Source organism: Telmatherina bonti (genome assembly GCF_933228915.1).
Source record: "Telmatherina bonti genome assembly, chromosome: 13".
In the NCBI taxonomy this organism is placed as follows: Eukaryota; Metazoa; Chordata; class Actinopteri; order Atheriniformes; family Telmatherinidae; genus Telmatherina; species Telmatherina bonti.
Genome location: NC_136611.1, coordinates 31,846,087 through 31,867,355, shown reverse-complemented (window position 1 = coordinate 31,867,355; position 21,269 = coordinate 31,846,087). Strand labels below are relative to the sequence as shown.

At 39.7% G+C, this 21,269-nt stretch overlaps 1 protein-coding gene across 1 annotated transcript; it reads right to left on the bottom strand.

Annotated features, from left to right (window-relative positions):
• Window positions 1-12,223: 12,223 nt before the first annotated feature.
• On the bottom strand, window positions 12,224-16,800 carry cyb561a3a (cytochrome b561 family, member A3a). The gene is made up of 7 exons (XM_079250756.1): window positions 16,780-16,800; window positions 16,170-16,296; window positions 15,487-15,691; window positions 13,248-13,456; window positions 13,003-13,157; window positions 12,746-12,902; window positions 12,224-12,650 (listed from the first exon to the last, which is right to left on the bottom strand). Exons 2-7 carry the CDS (start codon window positions 16,287-16,289, stop codon window positions 12,627-12,629), a joined length of 870 nt encoding a protein of 289 aa, XP_079106882.1. The 5' UTR covers window positions 16,290-16,296; window positions 16,780-16,800; the 3' UTR covers window positions 12,224-12,626.
• Window positions 16,801-21,269: the final 4,469 nt, after the last annotated feature.

The window sequence follows — 21,269 nt, the reverse complement described above, 5'->3', positions numbered from 1 at the left end:
ACTTTAGATTGATGTAGGCTACTATATCTCTACTGTACATAGAAGATCAATTATTAGCTTTAGTACTCATACAGAATTTACACTGGCATATGAAGCATTCATTCATAGAAAGGCTCCTAACTATGATCGAGTGTCAACACAGACTTCACAAAGAACCCATTTTAAATCGGGTCTTTATTATCTTGACATATAAATGCACATTTACCACTTCAGGGCACTAGGGGATAGTATGGAGATTCACACACAGCCTTGGCATATCAAAGCATGGTGCATGTCCTTAAGAAATCCAAAACCAGACAAATGGAGGACAAAAAAAAAATCGAGGCATCAGGCCTAAAACATATCTATAAAAGAGAAACAGAATCTGCAACTGATGTCATTTAGAAATTGGGAAAAAATCCAGCAACAACCTGATACAAGACCTGAGAGGTGTATCTACACCTTCAGTTGATCTATTTGTTCACTGAGGCCTCACCTGATATGGTCTCCGTGAGGATGGCTGTTAAGAAACCATTCTTAAGAAAGATAAAAGGCTGAGGTATACAAAATGAGATGGAGAAACTGGACTGAAAATCAGTAGCAACAGGTCTGATCGAGGGATGACTCACTACCTCATTATTTTATAACAGAAACATTGAAAGAAGAACTTTGGAAAGTCTTTTAAGAGGCCTGGAAAAAATTCTTCTTGAAGATGACAGAAGGGCTTGTATATCAGTTTGGGCAGTGTTGGAATATAAAGTTGTTCAGACCAAGAATGGACTTTCATGCTCATCAGAAAAATGTACAAACACTAGTTTTGCATCTCCATTTAAGGTTTGCATGTTTCAATTAAGCAATGGCAACATGTAGAAAAACGAGGAGTGTCTCTCCATGGCATAGTGGCTACTATAAGTCAGACTGATGGTATCCTAAACAATATTTTCTTCCTTGTTGGGTTTCCAGCAACCAATACAGACCAAATGGACGAGGAAGACAAAAGCAACCCAACGTTTTTGTCCTCATGTGTACTTCTTTCTTCTGGGGGCGATCTGGAGGTGGGAATGAGACGTTATCCAAGGTGCGGATGCTTTAGTTTACAGCAGAAACAGCTGTGTATATACTCATATTTCATTACAGCTCCAGTTTCTTTTGTCATGAAAACCTGATGTAAAACAGTATATTTTTTTTATTAACCTTGAAAAAATAATATCATTACATAACAAATATGGGGTATCAATTGCCTTTTTAAAAGATTAGTATAGTGTTGCACTGAGTTTTAGGTCCAAGCAAGTATAACCTAACACTGATAACGAGAACAGAACAGGAGCGCTACTGGATCGACCTCTGCTGCCATCCAGTGTAACAGACAGCTGTACCACTCAGTCTGTGTGGTGAAAGTGTTGGAGAAATTATTATGGGTTTTGGTTTGAATTAAGTATTAGACATATATGCATTGATTTGCTGTGATCCTGCTGTGTTTTGTGTCTATGCACAAAGCTTTCTTTAAGTTATATGATCCTTGTCTGGAATGTGCAGACAAAGTCTGAGACAGGAAGAGTTTCCTGCAGGGCATCTGTTTTTGTCAGCTGCTTGGTTGACCAGTTGTCTAAAGGTTAAAGGTAATAAAGTAATATAGTGAGTGATTGATGCTTAGTGAGCTCAGTTTAGCTTCGGAGGAGAGAATGATTGTTTTCTGTGGTCTGCCCAGCAACTAGGAGGAGTTAAGCATGGTTTATAATCGGGTGTTACTTCAGCATCTGCAGAGAGAGTTCTCTCTCCAAGCTCCAGCGTGTGCTTGTATTAGTTTATAATAAAATGTTCATTGTAAGAAGACAGTTGACTCTTAGATGTATTACAACTTCTCAAGACCAGAGTATTTTCCACCACAGTTTTTGGGGGCTCGTCTCGGGATCCTGCGTCAGTCCGCCCAGGTTGGGGATAGACGGGTTGGCCACCTGAATCCACAGATTCATCCTAAGAACCTCAATTAGAGAATTTCAGAGGACAGGACGTCTTTCTCCCACCCGTGGTTGACTACGCCAGGACTCCTTCTGAACCAGTGTGAAAAGGCAATGGTGAGAAGTGTTATTCTAAATTTACATTAATTTTCAGACTCAAACTGGAGTCAAACATTACTAGAAATTTACAACAAATTAATAATAACTTAATTAATAATCACAATATTTTTCTGTTTTGTGGTCAATTGTCTTCATTATTCTCATTGTGACAGGGATTCTCCTCTTCACCTCCTCATCGAAAGAATAACTCAAGGGATAAGAGAATAACTTAAGACGAGATCAGGTTGACGTCATAAATAAAATCCTGTGAGTTTAAGTTAAGTTTAGGTTAAAGTTTAAGTTAAAAATCGTGAGTAACAAGACCAAGTCGTAAGTGCTGTGAGCTAGATGTAGCAAGACCAGACCAGTAAATCTTGTGAGTTACAAGACCGATACCAGTAAATTAGTCAGTAAGTCCTGTGAGCTCGAGAAGCAAGACCAGGCCAACCTTGAGTTAGAAAATTGAGAGGAAAGCCATCTTGAGTGAGGAGGAACAGAGAAGAAACTGTGTGGGCTGGTTTCTGGAGACATTGAGAATTTTGCCTGATAATTCTACAAAGGTGTGGGATTGACCCTCTGTGTACATCCGCTGCAAACAGAACTAGTTCCTTTGCAGTAGGAGGTTGATGTACAGCACCATTAAGAAGTTGAAATCTCTGTCTTCATGTGAGGGGAAACTGGGGTGGTTGTGTAAAATTTCCTGTGTTAAACTTGATTGGACTGATTGTGTGGAGAATTAAAACCACGTCTTGTGAAGCCACACCGGACTCTCGCAGGAGAGCCTAGAAGCTTGTGTGGGGGTAGACAAACGTGGGGGCACGACCCATTCACATGCATTCATCCAACTGTTGAAGTGAATTGTTTGTGTAAAATCTAATTTACTGCAGTAAGAAAAAAACAAACAAACAAACAACAAAAAATGTATGAGAGAGGGAAGTGAGGAAAAGAGTGTGTTCATTAAAGGCCTTCTGCTCACTGAAGGGGATGATGTCATAGCATGTTAGGCAGAAACAAACATATAAATCCTGTGTAAAATGGCTGCTTGTGCTTTTCTTCCTAAAGCTTTTATAAGAGCATAAAAGCCACTCCCTGTATGAATGTGGAACCTTTTCCTAAAGGAAAAGCATTCTTTATTATCACCTGAGAACATTTTAAAGAGCAACAACATATTAAGAATGAAAAATCTGAAATGTGAGAGATGTGATTTATAGTATTAGGAACTTACTATGTTAAATTACTGTACATTGTGTGGGCAATAAACTTAGGTTTCTGTCTGTTCCCTTTCAGACATTCATAAGGTGATTTTTATTCCTTTACTACTGCAATTATTAATTTATGCCTAGCATGTCTAAATAAATTTAGATAAACTGGAAATAAATAATGCAGCTGAAGGATGCTGAAAATAAGCATAATGTTAGGAAAAAAAGAAAATTCTTGACCTTAAAATAGGAATGGTGAACCAACGTGCTAGAGTAAATTTCCCTTGCAATAAGTTCACTTTAGCTAAATGTGAGCTAACGGCGAGAAGAGAAGTTCTCAGAACAAGTGTATCTTCTTAGCAAGATCATGTTCAGCTTTCCCAGGAGAGAACTGAGTTATGAATCCACTGACAATATAGTCTCACACACACAATTACAATGTAATATTCAAGTTACATGATGTTCACAGCACAGAACATGGTTCACATAATATGTTTGCCACAGGATTCAGAAGAAAACTATTATAATTATGAGGCTATGATCTTTATTTTCCCCTTACTGGAGAAGAAAATACACCACATGACCAAATGGTTCAGTCTCAAAAGCTCGTCTGCTGTATGGTGTTGGACGCATTGCAGCTTTCCCTTCTAAACCCTTGTCAGCATGCAGCTTGGTCCACAGGGTCCTAAAATTGTCTATCCTGCCTGAAGGGGATTCAGAGGAGGGGCTGGGGGAGAGTGAGTTCTTGACCCGGGTCACCGCAGAGTTCTGGGTGTCACACATGTGGTCAGTCAGGAGACTGGAGCAGAAACGGTCCCTACAACCTACAGCATCATTCCACTCCCCCTCTGTGTCAGCTCTGAGTCCTGGAGCAGAACCTGATATGCAGATGTGGCTGCATGGACCCGGCCGCTGCTGATGGGGCCCGGAGATCCCAGAACCAGAGGGTCTGGCAGAGCCCTGCTGGTTGTGACTGTGAACAGTGTGGATATGGCTCCTATGGTGGACATTTGAGCTGGATTTTCACCTTTGACCTCTGGAGGTGATGGATCCTCCTTGTCCTCAGACTGTGTTTCAGTTGTGGGATTTTCTGGAAATAAAAGACTAACGGATGTGGCCGGCAGGCAGCACAAATCCCACCCCGACTACAGAGTCAGATGATGTTTTCTGGAATAAGCTGCACCCTGATTCTGTCAGAAAGACTGTTGGGTTCACTCAGTTCTCTGTGGAAAACCTGGATCTGCTTCCTTGAACTTTTGCCTACTTTCTGATCCTTTACATGTTACTCTTAATTAATTACACATATGAATCTGATTTATCTACCAGGAAGCTTTGATGAACATGTGTCGGGCACTTCCTGGCATGAATTTCTGATTGTATGCTGATTGGTGGGGAGCATGGTGGCTGTGGCGCGTCTGACTCCTGAGCAGATCGAGTGATATGAGCTGAATGATTATCCACAAGACCAGGCCAAGGAATGAGGCCCTACAACCAAACATTTACTCACTGTTTCTGCTTAGCTTTATACCACATTTATGAGCATGCATAAAATTTTGCACTCCTGCAGACTTCTGCAACTGAACAATGACACAGACATCTCTGCTCTGCTGCAGGGAAGCTGAACAGTTCATACAGACAAGTTAACTTCTGGCACGCTATGCTTTATAGGAAAATAAATAGATTTAAAAAAAAAAAAAAAAGGTGATGAATACTAAGTTTTTAATGTTTGAGACAGAATAGATGTCAAAAGAGAAAAAATAAGCCGCTATATGACATTAAATAAGAAGGTAGCTTTGTAATTTCCCGACTTCAGTGAATGCAACACAGGTACAACAATCTCCGTGTTTTATTTGCTGACAGCTGGTTTTTTATCCCTAATCTGAATTCATTATTTTGAATTAAAGCAGACATGCTCAGCGGTTAAAATACACATCAGATGACTTTTGTTTAAAGAGTAGAACCAACTCTTGCGATGGCTGCCAGTAAACAGACCAGTCTCTTAGTTACCACGCTTAATAAGTAAACAAACAAGTCATTTAAGCCCTGTATGTCTTCAAAATTAACATGAATATGAGGCAGGTTATTTGTAACAGTATTGATACTTCCAAAGTTAAGCTAACTATGCTAAACAGTTAGCCTTGGCCTTTTCTTTGCATTAAAATCATTAAGGAAGAAGTGCTGCTGTGAGTGTGTGCATGTACATGCGTGCGTCGTGTTGTTGTAGATGAAAACAGTTTTGCCATCAGTATTAGAAGTTTGTTTCTAAATGCTGCTTTAGTTCAAATGTAGATAGAAAACAAACAGCTTTATTATGACCTGAAGGTCTCTGGCTGTTCAGTACCTGAAGTCCAGCTGTTAAAGATGGGTTTACATCTTGTTGCTTTATGCTTATCCTTATGTTTACAATATATTTGGAATAGAAAGCCAGTCTTATCATGATCTCAGTTTTGTGTGTGTTGCTTCTGAATGGGTCTGTTGGAGTCTGGGAGAGACAAATCAGAGTAGACCATGAGACTAAACTAGACTACATTACTGATTAAATCAACAGTTCTGAATGAGCTTTATTTAATATATGCAGAGATTCTTCAGTGTGGTTCTGCTTCTGTCATTTAGCAGACATGACATAAACAACACGAGCAGTAAATCAGAAAGGAAATTCCAGCATGGATAAGTGTTGGTCAGACTGCTGGGAGTCCAGTTTAACACATGTCCTGCTATGCAGTGCTAGAGGATTTTTCTGGTTGTTGGTTAAGATGAGACTACCTGATAGGAACTTTGCAATAAGTAATTAAATGAATTTGGTTACTTTGAATGATTACATACCAGATAACTGAGTGGCCCTAACTGTTGCTTTGTATTGTTCATGATTTACTCTTTGACTGTTTAGCTGAAACTGACTATCCTCTGCACCCCCCAGGCCTGGCCCCTGACCGACCTCTAGTTGACCCTGACTTGATTTTCCTTTTGATGCTGTTTGCTCTGACTGTGACACTGCTGTGACGGTGGAGGCTGCAGCTCTCCCGTCTCAGTTCTCGTTACTTGAGCTTACTCTTTAGCTGAAAACAAGTCCATGTTTTGGCGCTCTCTTATGAATGACTTTCTGGATGCCATTTTCCTGAATGTTTTCCTCCCACAGGTTGCAGATGGGGAAATTTCCTTCTGGCTCTCTTTTCAGGTCTTCCTTGGACCAAAAGTACTTTTTCTGGTTCTGATGTACATGCGCATGCGTAACATGGAAACATGGGCCTTTTTGTGATTCTTTTTGCAGGACCCTCACCCAAGTGGGCATGGTTCCTTCCAAGACTGCCTGTTCAGACACAGCTCTGTGTGAAAGTAATGTTTTAACATATTGTCCTAACCTCATAAGAACCCTTTTCAGGCATTTGCACACAGGTGAAAGCTAGCCTTCATGGATCAGCATCTACGCAGCTCTATTCACTTCAGCCTGGAGATTTTGTCCTGATAAGAAGCTTTAATCATCAGCGCTGGAACCAACATCGATGGTTTAGGCCATTTCAGGTTTTCCTGACGACCCAGACAGCGGTAAAGGTCGCAGAGTGAGCTGCTTGGCACTACAGATTGCTTGAACCTCCTGAAGCTCTTCAGTCTGAAATTACAGAAGAATAACGCACCACCCAACAAAGGGCAGAATAATCCCTGTGGTTGCGTGGGTAAGTGAGATAGTCTACTCTCACGCCTGAAGACCAGCCTTCGCTCTCAAGCAAGATCAGTGAGAGGTGAAAGAAGCGCCCCACTGCAACTGTGATATGCCAAGTCCCACCAGAACGCCGACAGTGTCTTCACTACACCTCTGTCACCCCCTAAGAGGAATGATTTGTTTCCACTTTTCTTACATTTATTGTTAGACTCAGATTTTGAAGCTGAAGTGAATGGCTCCTCACTATTGTAATTTCTGAAAGATTCTTTTAAAACCTTATAGGCATGAGGCTCCTGATGTTTTGAGAATGTTGTCTTCTGTATGTATTTTTGCGTTCTGATAACAATTTCTCTTCTTATTGTTGGTCCTGTAGGACCAAGAGGAGGGAGAGTGTTGGAGAAATTATTATGGGTTTTGGTTTGAATTAAGTATTAGACATATATGCATTGATTTGCTGTGATCCTGCTGTGTTTTGTGTCTATGCACAAAGCTTTCTTTAAGTTATATGATCCTTGTCTGGAATGTGCAGACAAAGTCTGAGACAGGAAGAGTTTCCTGCAGGGCATCTGTTTTTGTCAGCTGCTTGGTTGACCAGTTGTCTAAAGGTTAAAGGTAATAAAGTAATATAGTGAGTGATTGATGCTTAGTGAGCTCAGTTTAGCTTCGGAGGAGAGAATGATTGTTTTCTGTGGTCTGCCCAGCAACTAGGAGGAGTTAAGCATGGTTTATAATCGGGTGTTACTTCAGCATCTGCAGAGAGAGTTCTCTCTCCAAGCTCCAGCGTGTGCTTGTATTAGTTTATAATAAAATGTTCATTGTAAGAAGACAGTTGACTCTTAGATGTATTACAACTTCTCAAGACCAGAGTATTTTCCACCACAAAAGGCAGGGAACAACAAAGTCTGCTCAAGGGTTGAATGGCGTTCTCTTTCTGGATTCTTCTCCACAACATCAACCAGGGACCCTGCTCCATAGTTTTGTCAGGGTATAGTATTTTCTATTGGTTTTGATTTTTACAGCATGGGGAAAGTGTAAAATAACTTCCCATCACAGCACTGATTTATTTTAGTAATGGTTGAGATACAGAATGGTTTGCTCTGCCGCAGAATGGTTTTGTCTTTGCATAATTCCTCGTGAGCTTTCATTAAAGTTAAAACCGCATCAAGTCGTGACTGATAATAATCCATGGTACCATCTCTTTTGTTCCTGCACAGGACAGTTTGTCACAGAGCCCAGAGGTGAAACCTCAGTTCTCTCAGGTATTAGTCACACTGAACATATGGCAAACACACACACACCTGTCACTGCCACCATTCAGAACCAGTAGTTGCGTCCTAATTTTGCCATCGCCTGTTGCTCAGTTAGGGTCAGATCAGTCACTGGTTTTGGGATGGATATACTTGGTATGAATCACCATCACCAGCTGCCCAACTAGTTTTATTCTTGTTTTAATTTACTGCATCACTGATCAGAAATTAATCATTTTAGACAAGATTGATTGATTGTATAAGTGTTTTGTAAAATAAATTGATTCCTCTTTTTTAAGAAACCACATGATATATATGTGATTTCCTCTGCCTTTTTTTTTTTTTTTTTTTTAGCAAATATTACTCATATGATAATAAATAAATAAATAAATCAGGCAAGAATACAAAAAAACATCAAACACACAACCAGTTTCTACTTATATGACAAGATGATAAGACATGAGAGTTTACTCTGATATTATTTGCTTTGATCATAGTTTTAAGGAGATAAAAGCTGTTTCCATAGTTTCCCCCAAAGTCCTTCAAGCAGATGGTCCCAAATCTGATGAGAGGCGTACTGACAGACTCTTTCATGTGGGCCTCAGATGATTTAATCATCAAAGAGCACTCAATAAATCAGAAGAAGCACTGTAAAGACAAAAGGGAAAACATTTTGCTGCAGCTGTTAGGAATGCAGCACAGCAAGGGAGGAGTTTTTACTGGTCTGCTGCAAGTACTGGCCAGTTTCTGATGGCAGAGATTTAATTAAGAAAGGTCAACTCCTGCACACAGATTTGTTTAAAATCAATGTTTCAGTCATGCATCTTAATGAGAGACATCCAGTAAATGACATTTTGCTTTGGAATTTATCCTTTGGATGGAAATACCTTTTAACGATCTGGGGAAGATGAGGAAGAAACCCAGAGGATCATCTTCTGCCTATGCATCAGTCATTCAAAACTCGCCGAGGCAGAATGATGTGGTCATATCAACAAGTTAACATCTTCTCCGTGATAGATTTATGTCAGAAAATTATCTTTATATACAAGCAGAAGTCTGAGACATTTCTGACAGCTTGTATATATATATATATATATATATATATATATATATATATATATATATATATATATATATATATATATATATATATATATGTATGTGTGTGTATGTGTGAATATATGTATGAGTAAATGTAGGTATACATATAAAATTTTCACGTTTTTCTTAATTTTTTCTATGCATGTATGTTTGTAGCCATTAAGCAAACTATGTACACATTGATATTTATATGCTGTACGTATAGTTGCGTACAGATATGTATAGATATTTATAATTTAATGCAATGGGTGGAAAATATTGCGTCATTCTGTAAAACGGAAAAAAGATGGAATCAACAAGGCAAGCTTAAGCTGAGTAAATAAAGTTTTTTTTGTTTTGTTTTTTTAAAAAGAAGTGAAGTTAGTACATTTAATTGATACTAACACATTAAAGCCTGTCATTGATTAGTAAAAGCATCTCGGTAGATAATGCAAAAGTAATGCATCTAAGAGGAAGTACACCTTTTTTGCTCCTATACCCACTGATAATGTAGTACCTGCCGATAACCGAATCATTTTGACCATTTGAAATGTAATGAAACAAATGGCTTGACTTGTCTATTATGTAATAAAGTCTTTTAACCAATTATGCAGTAACATTATGCAGTCATTACATTACTGGTTTAGCATAAAAAAAAATACTTTGTAAATGTAATCTTCCTCCCTTCCACCCCACAGCACCTCTTTATCCCCCACAACCAGTGGTGTAGTCCAGGGTATATGTGGGTATACGGAGTATAACCACTTCTTTTTCAGTCAGAATTGAGTATACCCACTTCTAAAGCATCTGTGATGCTGCTTTTACAATTTCAAACATTCCCTTAAATGTATGTCTACCAGCAACTCAGCTAATGATACAAAATCCACAATGGTGCAGTTAGCCAGCAGCTCCATTAATTTTTACCTGAACATAATAAAGATGTTTATATGTCTAGCCAGACGCCCAATGCCATTCTTTTTTGTAAGGGCAAAAAATTGAGACTATACCATAGACTGTATATAAAAAGATGGACATAGCCTCCGTGACGTCACCCATAGGTTTCTGAAGAGCTGAACTGAAGCTCGGTGGGCAGTTCCTACCATCGCCATCTTGGCAAGAGCATGCGCATCGTCTCGCCCGGAAAATACATATATGGGCAAAGAGGTGGAGCTGAGAGGGGGGGCTGCATGTGGATGATTGACATGTAGCTAAGAACTATACTAGCTAACGCGGAGATAACAGGAGCTAACCAGATAATGGAGGTAAGCGGGTTAGAGCTAAGTCATGTTGTTAACTGACTAAAAACTGCAGTTGTTCTATGTTCTTCTGACTTGAAGCGGGAGATTGGGTGCCTGTCAATCAAAAGGGCACGCCCCTAAATATGCAGAACTTTGACATTAAATTACTTTTAAACGAGCGAGTTAGAAAAAAATTCACTCCCCCCACAGTTTTCATGAAGGTAAACCTGACCTATTAACAGAAAATGGATTTTTGAACTAGGCTATAAACATGTTTATTTTCGCTGTGAAGTTGGCCTTTTTAACATGGGAGTCTATGGGGATTTGCTCTCTTTTGCAGCCAGCCCCTAGCAATTTTAAGTGCAATTTCATGCACTTCCGCATGGGCTTCACTTTCAACCGCCGGAGGCTCCGTCCATCTTTCATATATGGTGGATGGACTATACCCATTTCTTGAGGGACCACTACACCACTGCCCACAACAAAAAAACCTTTTATACTCTGAATGACATCGGACTGTATCAAAGTATCAACTAATGCATCCTATTGTCCTGCTCAATATGCTCTCTGTCACTTACCTGCCTAAACTTCCACACATAACCATCACTGAGCATCAGTCTTGACCACATCCAACAATAAGGCCACTACACATGCAATGTCAACAGCACAGGTCTCTACACATCCATGAATAACTGCCCCCATTGCCCTCAGGGCATTGACATGCAACACCGTGCTGCAGGAAGGCTCATTCTGGGGGAAGCCTTACCCTGACAGTCATAACTGCCCTAAACAGCAGACTCTGCCAAGGATGCCATGGATTGTTTGTTGTCTGTGCAGTATTGTTTACTTGGAGATGGGAGTCCAGGATCTCTGACAGAGGGAAAAAAAAATTACCCTCAGGGACAATAAAGTCTAAAATAACTCCTGCCAATAATGTAATTACTTATTACATTATTGACTAAATGCGTTACAGGGTCATAAACTTTATTACCTTATTGGAAAGTCAGTACATTTAGCATAGCAAAAATCATTATCTGCGGTTGTTGTTTCATCGTCGTTTTCTACATTTGCAATAAAATTTGGTGAACAAAAGCTTTTGGGAAAAACGAAGCACAGCATCTGAGCAAAAACACCTCAAACAAACCATCAAGCATGGTGGACAAGGGCTGATGCTTTGGGCTTTTTTCTAGACCAGTGTTTCTCAACCTTTTTTGAGCCAAGGCACACTTTTTCTCACTGAAAAATCACACCACAAACCAAATATATATTTATTTTTTGACAAATTCGGCAAGTCCATATTATTAATATAAAGTCCATCTCGTCAAAGCCCCTTGAATAGAAATCAGATAAAAACAAGATGGAATTTTATTATCTTTCACTGGGGCCTGTTTGGATGAACACATAGCTGCTTTTTAAACCAACTAGGGGAAACTGGGAATTTCTCAGGGCACACCTGATAATCTCTAATAGCACAATAGTTTGCCACGGCACAGTGGTTGAAAAACACTGTTCTAGACCAACAGAACCTGACACCTTGAACACGGAGTGGACCAAGAACGCTGTCGGATGAATAAAGCTTGGCTGAAGTTTGGTTATGCAACAGGACGATGACCCAAAACACAGCTAGAGGTGTAGAAAGTAGAAGTAAAAATAAAGTAGTCCTGCCAAGTTTTTGGATCTACCGATGCATTTAGAATGGGTTTTTTTTAGTAACAGGCTCATCTACCTGCAGTAGAGCTGAGCTAGTTAAATTCAGCTGGTTGGAACAGGACTTACTTTGAGGCACCTGGATTATACAGCTCCGAACACAGCAGACAGACAGACAAAATTATGTTCTTTGGCCAAAACAGAGCAGAACTTGGTCTGCTCAGTCCTTTCTGCATGGAGTCATTACAGTACAGCTTAAAACAAACATGAAAACAAACGTAGCAGCAGGAAGTCTGGGCTGCAGTGCATCATGGGACAGAAACTACAGTCTATGAGTAATACGTCACACATTTTTTTAATTTGAAAACAAATAAGCAAGCTTAAATATAATTTCAAATAAATATTTACACCATCAACAGATAATTATCACACGTCACAGAGCAGAGTTTACATTCAGAAGGTTTTTTATAGGCCACTTGTGATCCAAGATGCTTGAAGTGATTCGCAGTGACAAGTTCATATTAATTTTCTTCTTGAAGCAACGGCTGTGAAATAAAATTAAAAAAAGGATTATTAGATGTTTCTTAAATCATATGTAGTTATTTCCTTTGCAACAAATGGACAGCAGGGATTTTCTTACTGAATAGGCTAAATCCTCAGGTCTGGAATCTGGTCTCTGCCATCTGCTGTTGGACAAAATCTTCAGGACGACCAAGCCAAAGGCTACGATCAAAACCCCTAATGTATTTCCAAACACACCCTCCGATGGGAAGCCAGAGTATGTCTGGTTTCCTTTACTGCAGAAGGAAAAAAAAACAACACATTTTGGTCATAAAAATTTAGCTTTATTATGAACAAAAGAATTCACATAAAGACAAAGAGAGAAAGAGCCCTTACAGTACGAAGAAGAGCTTCTCGTTGATGCCGGAGATGCTGGCGGCGATGCTGAGCAGCAGTATACCGCCTCCTAGCCACACGTGAATGGGTTTCAGGAGTTTACGTAGTGACATAGGGGTGCAGGGCAGGAGGAAGCCAGCCATACCCACCACCCACTGCACAAAGAAACCAGTAACAAGGAAGAAAATCACACAATGGACTAAAAGAATGAAATTGTTCAGTTTTGCCATTTAAACGTTGCATACCTGCATGGCAAAAAGGGCTGTAGCTGTAATTCCAATCCAGCTGTGTAAGGAGTACAGGTTGGGAATATTATTCTTGTTGTGGTTGTCAAAGACAGCACAGAGTCCAACAATTGACAGGATCAAGGCGAGGAGCATCAGCGCTGCATGAAGAAGCTTCCAGGGGAGTTTATTCTGACCCCAGGTCAGAGGGATGCGGTACACCACAGCTCCTACAGACACCAGGCACAAAACATGCTACATGACCAGTTGTGCATTTGACGGATGATGAGAAGTTCACATCAGATGAAACTCTGACTGGATGTTTGTATCATCCTCATCAATGATCATTCCCGAGTCTGGTTCTGCTGGAGGTTTTACTTCCTGTTAGAGCCTTGAAGAACTTTAACTTCCGCAGTGAGAACAGTGGTAAGTCACACACCACATAGCTAAAGGTCCTTCTTCAGATGCTCAGATTCAAAGCTGTGAAGCTTGTAAGACCTCAACTTCTCATCACCATCATCCCTGACTACACACACTCCAGTTCTTGGTTTTTACAATGAGAGGAAGTGGCGACGCAGCCTACGCCTGTATTCACAGTCCTCATGTTTCAGATTAATTCTGCTTCGAATTAAACTCACTGACTTTATATTTGATCAAATATAAAAGTATTCAAATGACCAAAATGTCACAATGGAAAGGGAAATGAAAAAAAAGGATGTTCAACAGTTGTATACGTCTGAAATCCAGGAGAATAAAGGTTTTTATACCAATGCATTTTTAAAAATGCAGCTTTATTGACAACCATGTCGTACATGGTCATATTTTCCAGTTAAGTTATTTAAAAACTGTGTTTTTAAATTGAGCCAGGGCCATAATGACGCATGCATAACACAGCTGGATAGATACAGCAATATTTTCACTCTGGTTTTACATCATATCATGCAAATTTAACTTGCAGAGTCTCCAAAGCAGAAGTGTGAGGTTTCTAATAGAGCAGTGAACAATAGTCATGTTCACAATACAACATCCAACTATGTGTACCACAAACCACTTCTCAGGGGGTTTTCTAAAATCCAGTCAAATCCAATCAAATCAAACTTTATTTCTTAAGCACTTTTCATGCTACAGGGAACTCAGAGCACTTTTCAAGATTAAAAACCAAGTCATAAAGATTAAAAGTAAACAGTCATTCACAAAAAGTTGATTGCAAGACATTTAAAAACAATAAAAACAAAAAACCCAGACTCATAGTCTTCCACACACCCATACACACACAAAGACACAGTTACCCCCTTCCCCACCAAAACCCCTCCCAATTACATGACTCCCCAACTACTGTCTCTGAACATAGGTATGATAAATAAAGAAGACAAAACATAAAATTAGGTGATAAACATCTGACTTGACACTGGTGTGATGATATTGAAAATAAATATCTGTAATTTATTTAAACCCTTGTTTATCAGAAACAAACCATCAACCACTTTCTTTATATATAATTTTGAACAATATAAACAAACCGGTCAGCAACACACTCATAGATAAAGGAGAGGGGGCACGGCTGATAGAAAAGTTTAAAAAATATATAAAAATAGTCTGAACCAGTCTCCAATCAGCAGGTTAACTGGTGACAGGTGAGGGTGCCAGGGTTTGGTATAAAAGGAGCATTTGCCAAATGCTTAGTCTTAGCTGTAATAAACTAGGTGGAATAATCAACAATAAGTTAAATGAAGAAAGAATTCCAATTTAACATAATTCAAAACTTCCCTCTGTCAGCTTCTACAGGGAATACATTAGTGAAAACACTCAGCTAGTCTGGGAAAATATGTGTAGAAACCTTGAACAGAAATCACTGTTAGATAGTCATGACCTTTTAGCACCGATACACCACAACATGAGAAAATACCAGAAGACTATGATCGAAATTATGCACATGGGGACTCAGAAAACCCCCTTTCCTTCACACGGTTCACTTCTACCTCCAGAAATCTAGTTGGAAACTGTTTCATACAAAATGATTCATGCTTTAATTGACAGATTTATGTTTTACAGCATCCTCTGAGATTTAGCGACCTTTTGAGGTGTTTGGCTACAGACAACACCTTACACTCGGTTTGCTGAAATGATGCATCAAATTATACACTGGTTCCATGAAGCCTGAACTGTGTAATTACGTTCCTGCACCCTGCTGTCAGGAGGAACAGAAGTGAAAAGCAGGAACTACAGACACTACAGGATCTGAATGTAAGAAGTCACCAACCGTTGCCGTACAGCACCACTAGACCAGTTACCATCAGGACGGGGTGCCAGTTGAACTGAAGCCCCGAGCCATCCCAGGCGAAGCCACCACGCCAGTGGCTGTTCCACACACATACACACACCACACAGGCAAGGCCCAGGCCGAGGCACAGCAGGTAGCAAAGATAGAAGATCAGGACGGATCCCATTCTGGACGGATATGTGAGCTATAACAAAACAAATAAAAGAACTAAATCAGTTATGAAAGGGAAGCAGGGCGTTGTCATGGTTACAGAAGCAGAGCACCTGCAGACTTGATCGCTTCCTGGAAAGCATGTCGCCATCTATCTCTTACATATTAAATATATCAGTACTGAACATTTTATATAAATTCTAATATCTTAAGCAGCAGACAATTAATTTTTAACAAATTTACAATGAAAATAAAACAATAAAACAAAATTTGCTTTGAGCCCTTTGTGTATTTCATTATCCCATGAAAGCAATAAGGTGTATAACTACAAACCATCAGAAACGTGAACCAGAGCGACATGACTTACCTTGTCCACAGCTCCTGAGACAACTAACACACTTCCTGGACTTCAGAAATAAACTGAGCTCCGCGTGATGTGTTTTTTTTTTCTCTGTCTTATGATCTCACCCGGCTAAAGATTGACAGACCCCCACAGCATTGCGTGTGCTTACTTCGTGTTTCTGTGGTTTAAGCAGAGTCTCACTTCCACATGCAGCTGTGTTGAGGTGTCTGAGGGGGAAGCAGTCACAGGTGGAGGAGCAGCTGGGGGATGAGGGTCCTCCCTGATGCATCTGCTGCCTGATGAAGGAGAAAGGGATCAGATATATTCATCAATATGAGTGTAAAGTAATGGTATTAGATGTTACAGTCACACACAGCTTACTATTAAGGCCACTATATTCACACTGCAATAAAGTCTTCCTGTCTTTGGAGAATATTAGCTTCACATTTGTAAAGCTAATTACCACAATTTACAACATTGCAAACTGGTTTTAAAAATCCCGAATAAAAGACATTTTAAAAAGATCTAATTTTCCTGTCATGTCAGGTGCGTGGATTTTAAACAAAGCTTTTTCTTTGCTTGTTTCTCTAATGACCTAAGTTACATGTCGACACTAGCACGCACATTTAGGCCGAAATTTAAAGAATTAACAGCGTATCGTTGTGTACCTCATGTGTACCTGCAATGCCACACAAATAAAGGATTAAACACTTTACGATATACACTAGCAAGTTTACGTTTACAGGCAAAACGCTTTCAATTTCGGAGAGGACGTTTACCTGACTAGTTTCCGTGTTGTCACCGCAAGGCCTTGTGGGAAATGTGGTTTTAATGGTCATCTGTTTGGCAGCGCTAATGGCTCACTAACCGCGCTACCTTATTGAGAGATTTTTTTTTTCTAATTGAGCGATTTGACCGAATAATTCACGTTGATAGTGTACATAATCTGGTTATAGTTAACACCGCAGTTCTTCCTCGACAGTTTATGTGGTTAAATAACATCAACAAACCTTTATTGATCTTCTTGGAAAGGTCATTGCAGCACTCAGAGGATAGATACATTGGAAGAGTGGAAAATATTAATAAGAACTTTTGTTTTTGTTTTTTTGTTGTTGTACGTGAGAGAAAGAAAAATAATAGAGTTTAAAGTGGTTTAGGGGGATTTCTGAGTTTATGAATGGTGGATTCAGGCTGAGCATTGGGTCTAATCCCAGATCTGTTGTCTCTCAGCTCCACCTGGAGGCAATGTGAGTCAGCATTTTATTTGCTTCTCTGTAGCAGTTCATTCTCTCTACTTAACTGTATTAGATGGTAAATTGCATGCATGTCAGGACAATTCAGGCACTTTAATCAGAACATGCCGTGATACAGCTCAGCCTTTTAGTTTCTGCCATGTGTTTGTGTGTCATAGGAAGCATTGCCAATTTCAACTGTGCACATTTATCAGTAATTATGACTGTGCAGTTAATGCTGGAGGTGATAGCTACTTTGGTAGATGGTTGCTGAGTTCTAAAAAAAAAAAAAAAACATGTTTAAGCTTGGATTTCAGGTTTCTCCTGCTTGTGTTACGATTCAGATTGGAAGATGGTGTAAACCCTTGGACTGTGTATAACCTTGGGGCATGGAAGGCAAACCTTGCAACAAAAGTTAGTTTGCACTTTTAATTTGCAAAACAAACACATTTTTGTCTCAAACCCCAAAAACATGACCAAGTTAAAGGATCTCAGTTATATTTAATGCAGATGTTCAGCATTTGCATGCCTGCATGTTCGATTACTGTTGTGAAAAAGAAAGTCAATATTATTTCAATTTTAGCATTTTTGTATAAAAAAACATATTAAATAATTTAAAAATAATTAATATAGTTTACACCAGGTCTTAAAGTAAGCTAAATACGGCTTTAAATAAACACAACATTTCACACTTTTTCATATTTATCCAACAAAAATTGAACCTTAAGCAGTTTGTAAAATAAATACAACTGATAAGTTTGTACATCAGAGTTAAGCTGCTTTTACTGGAAGCGTTTGTTTACTGTTTTGTGAGGAAATTTGGTTCACATTACAGTGCTGCAGCAGTGCAGTGAGGTTTGCAGTCAGTTGTTTATGCAGAGCTCTTTGAAGGTCCTGCTACGTCATGTGAAGATAAGACTTTACTATCTGCTCTCACACAAAACTCCAGTCAGGTCGTGGTCTGGATTTTAACTGGACCACTGCAACACATTTCCAGTTATTCTGTTGCAGATTTGCTGCTGTGTTCGGGATCGACTCCTTGTTGCATGAACCAATTAAGCTTTAGCTGTCAGACAGTCCAGGTTAAAGCATTAGCTCTCTGACCGCAGAGCTCAACAGCTGGTATGAGCATTTCTCCCAATGTGCTAACCAAACATCTCATCTTTGGTCTTGTTTACTCAGAGGACATTGTTCCAGAAGGTTTTGTTTGTTTAGATGCAGCTTTGCAACTCCGAGTCACGCTGTTAGTGTGCTTTCATGAAGCTTTCTCCTGCAATCCTTCCAAATAAACACCACTTGTTCAGGCTTTGTCTAGTTGTGTTGCCGTGAACTTTAAAACTGAACACTGTGAGGCATGTAGAGCCCGAGACGGAGTTCTGGAGTTTTTCACAGTTTATATTTTGAGGTCTGACTTTGGGCTAAACTAGTCGGGATGTCCGCTCCTGGGAAGTCTGGCAACTATCCTGGATGCTTTCCCATGATGAATAACCTTCCTTATTGTAGAATGATGTACTTTAAATAACTTCATCATTTCCACACAGCTCCTCCCAGATTGACAAACAGCTAATTTTGTTTCTTTAAGATGATTTCTAAAGATTTTCCTCCTTAACGTTGTGTTACCACACAACCCGATGATGTAGATGCCAAGCTGACCAAAAAAACAGAAAAAATCACTTTCTGTTTTTGTTACCTGTGAAAAAATCTCATATTCTTGTTCAATGAGGTAATATTTTTCCAATTCTAAGATCGGGTGAGAACCAAATTTTTGCTTTTATTATAGCTTATGTAGAAACTGAGGATTCAATGAGGGTGTAGTTTGTGTTTGTTCACATGCCTGCATCTACTGTACATAAACACGTTTTCTGAGCCTCTGGCTAAATAGTAATCATGCTACATTCATTCAGCACTTCAGTAGTCTGCTTGGCTAGTCACAGAGCAGCCAACATTCGCACCCATCCTTTCACACAGAGCTTCATTCTGTCACACACAGTCAGCCCATTGGTGGGAATGTACAGTAATATTTCCCTCTGAATGACAGACATGTCCAGACAAGCTCAGCAAAAGCAACTTGAAGCTATAAATGGACTTTGGTCCTTTCAGGCCTGTTTCTGAAGCCTGACATGCTTCAAATGCAGAAAAAAAATGTCTGAGTTGGCATCAAGACAAGCTTCTGGGCGTCTTTTTTAACAGCTGGAGCTCAAACTGGTTCACATTTAGATAATAAGTTACCCATTAACACTGTTGCAGATGATATCTGAATAAGAAGTCAATTTCTGGCTCTCATTTAGTCAGTAAATAAAAATTTGAGTTAAAACCCATGAAAGAAAATGAAAAATTTCCCAGTGGAGGTGGCAGAAGTCAGTGGGTTGATGACATCATCACGTTTTGCATTGTTTTCTACTGCACTCACTCATGGCCGGATCTACGAAACCTTCCTATCTGTCTGAATGTGTCAGCATGTGTGAGCTGAGACAGAGCAGGGAATATAAATCCCACTGGGAACCACGCTGAAGCCGGCGTCGCAGTTATTCTGCTGCGGATTAATCAGAGTGAACAGTTCTGTCCTGAAGCAAAGTGAAGAGTCAGGGCGTGAATCTGTGTGTCGTGCAGATCTACTGCGAGCGGACAGGAGGCTGTTCTTTCTGCTTTAACAGCCTCACATAAAGAAAACCTGCTCACTGCATCCTGTTGTTCCAGCTCCGTCCTTTCAGTCCAATGGAGGAGCCCAAGAATCAGAAATGTAATTCATGATGTCTCTATTTTCTTTTTATCACCAATTAACCGAGCTGTTACTATGAGAACTGGCAGGCAGTTTTACTATTTTTTTTTTTTTTACTTGGCCTGAATGGAGTGATCATCACAGCCTTCATCAAAATCAGCTCCTATTCAAGCAGCATCCAGGATTCTTTAGAAGCAGCACGGTGGGGGGGTTGTGTGAGGAGATTATGGAGTAAATCTTATTTATTCTTCATCTGTGTTTGCAGGTAAAATGGTGATGAAGAGGTGATTTGAAATGGAGTGCACACCAGGATTTCTCCTGTTTTACAGATTTTTTGTTGCAGGAATAAGAAACAGCTTGCAAATGCTTCCCTCAGAAGGAACCAAGGTTTTGCCCTTGGACCTAATTCCAAGAGCCCTTTTGGGTCCCATTCACACACCCTGAGGGTTTTGGGTCTTTGCCCTCAGTTGCATGGAGTTTCAGGCATTTGTGGAGTTCTTTTGGAGCTATTCTTAAATGATAAAAGAAGTGTGTGGAGTGGCAGCTGGGCTTCATGGGGTCTAATAATCACAGGAAACTGTATTCAAATCTAACCAGGCAGTGGGAGATGGCAGGAATTATGAATATCAAATCATGGTGGTTTTTGGTCACTTTGGGGTTTTCAACAAGCTAAACACAACTCGGAAACGATCACAATTATCTTTTTGTAAGATGTTTTCTTTTTTTATTTAATCTTCTCAAGTTATATTCAGTTGTGTTCATTTTGGTCTAAAAGTCAAGCGAAACCAAGTTCAGCAGAAATAACACAGAACAACCCATAAGCTCTAAATAAACCTGTAGAAACACGTTGTTTTCTACTGGATTGCTGCTGTTTCTTTTCTGCTTGTAGAAATATGGACAAATCAGCCAAATACAGGTTTTCTACCATTTTACAAACACGATTCAAAAGAACTTAAGAATCAAACAGTTTTCAAAGGTGAGCAAATCTCCTGAACCTGAACATGAACATACCAGATACTGAAACTGAGACCTACAGAGGCCTTAATGGTCCAGTTCCTCCATATTCAGCTCATCTTCTCTACCACTGTGGTCACTGATTCAGTACTACTTTGTGCCCCACATATCGGGTAAAAACCAAAGCTAGTAGAGTCCTTTGGTCTGTAAGTCCGACATTGTGTAACTTACTTCCTCCTGAGTTAAGAGCTGCCCCTTCTGCTGACATTTCTTCACTGTACATCGCCTCAATCTGAACTAGGAAACGCAGTTCTGCAGTTTAGGCTTAAAATAATATCTAACATCCTTCCGCATATTGTCTGGA